The following is an 8,275-nucleotide window of genomic DNA, read 5'->3' on the forward strand; positions in this document are numbered from 1 at the left end:
TGAGCTGCTGGGGGCAGGTGGAGCCGGGCAGACATGGTCTGAACGTCTCCTTCACAGGGAACTTAGCAGGTGTTCCTCTCAAGATGTGCCCTGCAGCTGAGTAGTTCCCTGAGGTGTGGCCTGTCCTCCTTAGCTAAGCTCACGACAGGCCATACTCCAGAATTCCTGCAGACTCACTGATGGCACCAACTCCCCATCATTTCCTGAGGAGCCAAGTGTTAGGAGGCTGAGGCTCAGATGTGAAAGGAAAGTAGGATAAAGATGGGGTGGTAACAACACGGTCCTAAAAAGGACCAGCCTAGTGGGTCTTAAAAGGCTGAAGTTGTCCAACCTTCATACTGGGTCCAGTAAGCTCCCCCTATGGGTGGGGTTGGAACTGCAGACAATCCCTGTAATTCCGGTCAGTCAGAGTGTGCACAGAGGGGTGGCTAGAGGTTCCAGCTGGGAGCGGGGAGGGGACAGCCCAGCTGGCTGCTGGGAGCCTGGGAGAGCTGGAACGCAGGCACTAGGCCTGGATATGAGAATCAGGGTCTGTTTTCTGGCCCAAGGACAGACCCTCCGTGTTTGGGAATAGGGACCTCCACAAGGTTGAGGGTTTTCTCACACCTGCACTGGACCCCCTTTGTGTTTGTGCAGCATTCAAAGCACAGGACGTGAACTTGCACAGATATGGGCAAGTCATGTCTCCTGAGCCTCAGTTTATAAGATTCCAGTAAAACACTGAATATAAAAGCACTTCCCAGACAAGGGCTTACAGCTTCACTGGCTGTAGTTATGACCTAGTATCTCCCACTGCCCAGGGCACTATCCATGCACACATTTTAAGGACAAGTCTCTTTTACCACATAAAGGTTTTTATTGAACTCAAATTCGGGGGCTCCAAAGCCTGAGGAAGACAAGGGAGGCTGGGGTTTGCACTCAGAAGCCAGGCCAAGCTTCGGGGCCCCACTCCCCGCCCCGCCTACCCTTACCCCTTCCTGACTCAACGAGGGTCTCAGTAGCTACCAATCTAAGCTACCCACTCTAATTAAGTAACCCAACCCCCCCTCCCCCCACCCCCACCTAGCACTTTGCCAAGCCAGGCTTCCACCAAGGGGCATGCTGCTGCTGAGGCCAGCTCTCTGCTGACCTCTTTCTGGATCCCTCCCAGAGCCTCCGGCTGCCAGCTTGGCCTCCCTCCAACCCCTCTTCATAGCCCATTTCCCATAAGTCTCCGTGTCATGTCGCTTCCTCCATCCAGGCCCCCTCTCCTCCTAGAACCCTCGACTCCTCCCTCCTCCAGCGTTTCCCCTATTCTCTCTCATGGTTGCTCTAGCTCCCTGTCCCCTTCTCTTCTGCCCACCACCTCCCCACCCCGACGGGGTCCCAGGTCAGCGCCGGCCGGCTGCATGGGTCCGCTGGTGGCGGATGAGGTCGGAGCTCTGAGAGAAGGCCTTTCCACAGTCATCGCACTTGTAGGGCCGCTCCCCGCTGTGGACCCGGTGATGCTGCAGCAGCGTGGAGGAGCGGCAGAAGCCCTTGCCACACACGGCACACCTGTAGGGCCGCTCGCCCGTGTGGGAGCGCTGGTGCTGAATCAGCGTGGAGGAGCGATTGAAGGTCTTGCCGCAGTCGGGGCAGCTGTAGGTGCGACCCGGCAGGTGGGTACGGGCGTGGATGGCCAGCACCGAGCTCTGGCCAAAGCGCTTGCCGCACTCAGGGCACTTGAAGGGCTTCTCGCGGGCATGGCTGCGGGCGTGGGGGATAAGTGCCGAGCGCTGGGAGAAGCTCTTGCCACAGATGCCACAGCTGAAGGGCCTCTGCCCGGTGTGCACCCTCTGGTGACTACGCAGGGATGAGTTCTGGCTGTAGCACTTGCCACACTCGGGGCAGCTGTAGGGCCGCTCATGGCTGTGGGTGCGCTGGTGCCGCAGGAGGTAGGAGCTGTCGCCGAAGGCCTTGCCGCAGTGCGGGCACTTGTAGGGCTTCTGACCAGAGTGCGTGCGCTGGTGGCGAAGCAGGTAAGAGCTGTCAGCGAAGGCCTTGCCGCAACGGGGACACTTGTAGGGCCGCTCGCCCGTGTGCGTGCGCTGGTGTTTGATGAGGTCAGAGCTCTGGGAGAAGGCCTTGCTACAGACCTCACATTTATAGGGTTTTTCACCTGTGTGGATGCGCTGGTGCTGGATCAGGGTGGAGCCCCGCCCAAAACTCTTCCCACAGATGCCGCAGATGTTAGGCCTCGGGCCCTGCCCACCCCTGGCCCGGCCACCCCGTCGGCCTGGACCACGAAGGGTCCCCGTCAGGCCCAGGGGATTCTGGAGCATCTCAAACTGGGGTGTAGCCAGCAGGGCCCCTGTGGGCATCTCAAAAGGGGGCCCTAGGGGCAGGCCCCCAGTGGGCTGCTCCCCAAACCCCTGGGTGAAAGAGTCCAAGGGGTGGACTCCCAAGGGGATGCTCAAGGGATTCTTTTCCTCAGGATTCAGAAGAATCTCTGCACCTTCCTGGAATTTGGAACTTTGAGCTTCAAATTCAGGGCTCTGGGTTTTGAACTCAGGATTCTGGGGTTCAAATCCAGGGTTCTGCGGTTCATACCCCGGGCTCTGGGATTCATACCTGGAGCTCTGAGATTCATATCCAGGGCTCCGGGGTTCATATCCAGGGCTCTTGGGTTCATACCCAGGGCTTTGGGGCTCATACCTAGGGCTTTGGGGTTCAAACTCAGGGCTCTGAGAATCTGATTCAGGGCTTCTGGGTGCAAACTCAGGGCTTGGGGGCACAAAACCAGGGCTTCGGGACTCAAAACCTGGACTCTCAGGCTCAAACCTGGGGCTTTGGGGTTCAAACTCTGGGCTTTGTGGCCCAAACCCAGGGCTCTGGGGTTCAAGCCCAAAAGGTATCTCTTCCACCTCATAGTCCCCAGTGCCTTCTTGCTGAGAAATTTCCTCTTCCTCATTCTCACTCATGTTGCCTGCAGGATCAGAGAATTACAGAAAACCCAGATTGTGTGGGGCCTGGAAGGTCACTGGGTCCCACCATTAGTTGCCACAAACCTTTCCCTCCTCCTCAAGCAGGGTCGCTGGCCCTCGGGCAAGTGCTGAAATTCCCACCTCCCCCTCAGCAAACCCAGGACACCCGGTCCCCGCCCCCGCCTCCTCCAAGTCCCAGGTGTCCAAGCCCCCGGCTCTCTTCCCCTCCCACCCACTACAGCCCCCTCTCCCGCTCCCAGTCACGCCCCTCGGAGGGGCGCTCCCTCCCTCACCTTTGAGGGACCCTTCGGGGCTCCCCATTTCGTCAGGACTTTGCACATCCCGGGGCTCGAGGCCCCACGGCGACGCCTCCCGTTCCATCCCCGCCGGCTCCCAGTGCGGCGGCAGCGGCGATGGCGGACGATCCTGCGACCCGGTCTGAGTGCCCCGAGACCCGGGCCCTCGCCGCCCGCCCGCTCAGCGCCACCCAGGGGACCTGGCTGTCCAGCCCCGGCCCCTGAGGCCGGACGTCTTGACCCTGGGCCTCTCCGGCCCGCCGGGCCCCTCCCCTACCCGCGGCCCCGCCCCCACCCACAAGGTCTCGGCTTGCCCTGGGGGTCCTCGCAGGCTCCCACACGTCGTGGCCTCGGAAATGAGAGGCTTCACGACTCGCCTTGCCGCCCCCGGATACCGCTCCCCGCCCGAGACCCCGACGTCTGGCCTCCCAGCCCCGGGGTGGGCTGCGGCTGGCCGTCCCCCTCCCCTCTGCACAGGAAGTGTCCGTCCGCGGCCAGTTTCCCCCGCTGGCTAGCGCCGCGGCCTCTCTAGGAGCGGCTGGAGGTGGAAACTCGTTGGCATTAACCCTGGGCTGGATGGCCCCGGCGTCGAGGTAGGCGAGGACGGGGCGCCCTGGAGCCGGCGGGAGAAGCTGGGGCAGTTTGTGTGCCTATGTCCTAGGTCCTGTCCGCCCGGGGGCCTATATGTCCTTCTCCCGGCCCTGCGTCCGTCAGTGCCTGTGGCCAAGGGCGAGGCAACAAGCGAGACCAAGGTCAGCGAGAAGGAGCGACGCTTCCCGGTGCCAGCGGGGGCGGTGTCTACCTCCCCTCCCCTCCCGGGCCTTGGGGTCAGCTCTGGCCGCGCCTCGGGACCCCACCCCGCCACTTAGGCTCATCGAGGCTCCTGAGTCTGGAACCCCCCTCCTCGAACTCCACTCCCCCACACCGGCGTGCCCACCCGCACTCCTCCTGGCCCCCTCCGCTCGCGGCTTCTCCTAATCTCCACCCTTCCCCCTTCAGGGAGGGCTAGGATCGTTGCCAAGGAAACAGGCCTGCCTCCAGTTTCCGGAGGCACCGCCCCTCCCTCCCAGGGAGTTCACCGATTGGTCGGTGCAGCGCGTGCTTTCACCGTCCCGCCTCCTCCCACTACACCAACTGCTAGGCGTTAATGGTCGCCAGGGAACGCGAGGCACCTTTCTGATTGGTTGCATGGTGCGCAGGCCGGTTCCACCTTCTCTGTGCTTCAGAAGTGCTAGCGGGAGGAGTGGGAGGGAGGTCCCTGGCGTCTCCCTTCTTGTTGAGCCTGTGCTTTCAGACATTTTCCCGCCCCCATTTACCCTTCATTAGGTTTTATCTTTCTGAAGAATGAAAGACAAGGCATCTGAGGACAGACACCCTTGACTCCCCGGTCTCTTCTCACACTCTCTTTCCCAGCACTTTCCTTCTTCCCACAGGTTCCAGGTGCTGAAGGGGCCAGTGGGGGGGGATCCTGCCGCAGAAAGAAGGTTGTTTCCTCTTCTGTTACCCTGACTCTCCCCTTCACCTTCCCCAAAGACTGAGTTTAACTCAGTCCCTTGGAGCCTTTGTCCCTGGTTCCTGGATTTTCTCAGGAGTGGAAGTGGATAGGAGAGAACCACTCTCCAGTCCTGTCTGACTTGGATAGAGGCTTGTAGAGGAAGGGAACCTGAGAAACACTGCCCTAGGTGCAGCTTTGAATCAAAGGAAAAGTGACCCTGGAAAGACAATTTAATAGGATCCAGTTCTTGTCCTTCTTCTACCCTTGCTGCTAAAACTAGTTGGTAGTGTTCTTGACAATTAATGAACCAAATTCTCTCTGTGGGAGTGATGCAGGAGCCATAGATTGTGTTTTCTTATTGCCTTACCAGACAAAGGAAAGAAGGAAACTGCTGAGGAGGAAAGATGGCATCTTCCATTTTCCTGAAAGGAGATGAGAACAAGAATTTGGAGAATTCCAAATGGGAAAAGGCTGGAGAGATGCGATCTCAGTTCTCAGTAGAGGCTTACAGACAGAATCACAGATAGAGACCTTCCTACAAATAAAGCAGGAGTCCTTTTCTGCCCTCCAGAGGATCAGCTTCCAGCTCCATGCCTCTCTCCCATCCCACTGTCTGTCCTAAAACCTTCATGAAGAATGGCTTACAGGGTCCAGCACTAGAGGGCCCACACAGGCCTACAAGTGCAGTGATTATGGGAAGATCTGGACCTGGGCCGCCTCCTGGTCATCCCCAAAGCACACAAATGAGAGACAAAAGTCTCCTTCATGAGACACTTTCCTCTGACGTCCAACCTGCTTACCCACCAGAAAATTCCCACAGGAGAGCAGCCGTCCCCTGCAAAGTATGTGGTGAGTCCTCCAGCCCCAGCTCTGACATGGTCCCTGCCTGCACTCTTCATAGTGTGGGCCACAAGCCCCACGAATAGCAGAAGTTGGGCCAGGGCTTCAGTCTGCTCTGGCACCAGTATTTCCATGTGGAAATTCAGTCTCACTAGTACCTGGCCGACTTCCAGGCAGCCTCCTCCAGCACCTGTCCTCTCCATGCAATGGACCTTCGAGAGGCAGCCAGCCTCTGCCGGCCACATGCCCATAGCAGGGATAGGCTCTAAGCGCAGGGAAGACTCTGATGAGGGTTCCAACTTGACCAAGTGCATGTCCTGAGTTGGGCAGCCACTTCGTCCACAGCGTCATCCCTCGGCGTGCAGCAGCACTGGGGCAGAGCTGTTCAGTGTGCCGCCACAGTTCATGGTCCAACCAACTTGGCCCACACCCAAGAGAGTCCTGACAAAGGTTCTGTGTGAGAGGGGCTTCTGTGTGATCTGCTTCCTCCCTGCATGCAAAGGACAAGCCCTCTAAGAGGCATTCTGTCAGACGCTACAAGAGATGCCCAGGTATATTCAAGAAGCTTTGAGGTACCCAGAAAGAGACCAATCATGACACAGGCCCCTTTGGGAAGAACAGAGGAAATGGGAGTCTTTGTGTATGGCGAAGTCATCAGCTGGCCTGACACATTTAGAACGGGCCCTGACACCAACCCCTACTCTTGCAACGCTAAGAGCAGCTAGAAAATAACATTTTTATGTTGAGAGCAGTGGTTCTCTCAAACTTTAGCAGCCATAAGATTCCACCCCTGGAGATACAATAGACTAGGGACAGGGCCCAGGGAGCTAGCTGCATTTTGAAGAGATAACTGCATGTGATTCTGTGGCAGAAAGGCCTTACTTTGAAAAATATTGGCCTAGAGCAGGTTTTAGCTTCTGAGTCATAAACGTCTTTGCACGTACTGTTCCTAGAAAGATACACATAAAGAAATATTCCCCCCAAATTTAGGGGTCTTTGGAGCTCATATCAATACTTATCCTTTACATGGCTTGGACAAACTAGGAAGGGGCCATGTGGTCATGGCCTTGACCTCTCACTCTGGCCATGTGGATGGGGCTCATGTTTTCACTGGTGCAGACAAGCATTTCTCCTGATGCACCAATGAAGCCCTAGGAAAACCCTCTTCCTGGCTTAAATTGCTTCAGGGGCTGAGCCTCAAAAACCTGTGGTAGCGGAGAGAAAAGGGAGCCTTACCTTTAGGGCAAGTATCCGTGCCAAGGAGTGAGGAGCTAAGAAGGGGGTGAGGCTGAGGCTTAAGCGTTCCATGATACTCAAATATTAAGTGGGGGGAAAATTGGGTCACGAGGGCAGGAAGCAGAGGAGTTGGTTCTGGTTTGGGGGCCCTAAGCAAGTCTTGAAAACTTCAGAGCACTCAGAGAAAGTAGTAATTATACCTTTAATTGGCAAGCTCAGACAGGGTCCAGATCTGGCTTTGAGGCTGACCTGAGAAGTGGTATTGCAGGCTGCGCTTTCCCCAGGCAGTGCTGAGGGGCAGGGGGAAGGATGGGTTGGACACTGGCTTCTCTAGGGGAATAAAAGCTGGTACAAAGATAGCTACTACTGCCAAGGTGCCTCTCCTCACTCCCAAGGTGCCTCTCCTTACTCCCACATTCCCCCTGTGACAGGTGGCATATGAGCCAATCCTCCTGGTGAAGTTTAGTCTAAGAGAGATCTTGGTGGGGTCAGATTGGAAGATTAGGTTGGAATCAAGTCAGTTCATCACTTTACCTGAACAGTGTCTTTTCCCCAAGTTTTGTACCTCTTCCTTTAGAAGTTTCTTTAGGTTGACAAATCTGGTTTCTTCCTAAGGCCAGACACAGGGCTGAGTTCTCAGAAGGGAAGTGCACACAGGCCACCGAGGACGTAAGTCCTTGCTACTCCTACTTGAGGGGAAGGGTCATCCTGACCAGAGGCAAGAAAGGGTCTGCACATGGCTGGCTGCTTCCATCACCTGGACAAGGCTGGACTCTGACCAAAGGAATGAGTGGTAGATGGATGATGGAGTCACAGGGTGATGGGGGAGGGATTCTCTGCAGAGCTTGGGAATACAGAATAGTACAGTTCCCTCTGGCTACTAACCCCAAATGTTCCTGGCCTTGTCGCCCTTTGTTGGTGATGGAGGTCCTAAAGAGAATGAAGATGCAAGCTTTGATTTTGTTGGCCCTGGAACTCTCATCTAAGGCTGGTTTCTCCCTTGCCCTGTTGGCTATGTGGCTGTTTTGTCACTCATCTTGTACCTGGGCTTCACTAACACTGTGCTGCTCTGTCCCTAGTCTAGGTCAGTGCTGGGTGTCATCTCAGGGAGTGGGAAGATGCTTCCAGAACCCTGGCTGTGACACTGGCAAGGAACTCAAGAGTGGTATGGTAAAGACAGCAGGAAACAAAGAATCCTAGCATCTCACTCCGTGTGTGACCTTGGACAGGTTGCTCAGCTTTCCCCAGTCTCAGTGTCCCCAAATGCAAAAGGATGGAAAAGCTAAGATCTCTTCCAGTTCAGAAATGTGATGAGGCCCTCCTGGCTGGGCCTAGGATAGCAAAGCCTGAGCCATAGGGCTCTCCCAGGGAGGCCCAAGGAGTACTAGAGGGGTCTCTCAGGCCCCTCCCCTTCAAAAACAGGAAGTGCAGGTCAGCTGAGTGGTGCTGAGGTGGAGACACCA

At 56.7% G+C, this 8,275-nt stretch overlaps 1 protein-coding gene across 1 annotated transcript; it reads right to left on the reverse strand.

Annotated features, from left to right (window-relative positions):
- Positions 1 to 836: 836 nt before the first annotated feature.
- ZNF768 (zinc finger protein 768) lies at positions 837 to 3,510 on the reverse strand. Its single transcript, XM_082429523.1, has 2 exons — positions 3,239 to 3,510; positions 837 to 2,947 (listed from the first exon to the last, which is right to left on the reverse strand). Exons 1-2 carry the CDS (start codon positions 3,324 to 3,326, stop codon positions 1,371 to 1,373), a joined length of 1,665 nt encoding a protein of 554 aa, XP_082285649.1. The 5' UTR covers positions 3,327 to 3,510; the 3' UTR covers positions 837 to 1,370.
- Between the last annotated feature and the right edge of the window lie 4,765 nt (positions 3,511 to 8,275).

This window comes from Balaenoptera physalus, assembly GCF_965194825.1.
Source record: "Balaenoptera physalus genome assembly, chromosome: 16".
In the NCBI taxonomy this organism is placed as follows: domain Eukaryota; kingdom Metazoa; phylum Chordata; class Mammalia; order Artiodactyla; family Balaenopteridae; genus Balaenoptera; species Balaenoptera physalus.

Coding starts and splice junctions, on each gene's coding strand:
- ZNF768 (XM_082429523.1), bottom strand. CDS start 3,326: ATGGAACGGGAGGCGTCGCCGTGGGGCCTCGAGCCCCGGGATGTGCAA. Junction 2,948..3,238: donor CCCCGAAGGGTCCCTCAAAG/GTGAGGGAGGGA, acceptor CTGATCCTGCAG/GCAACATGAGTGAGAATGAG.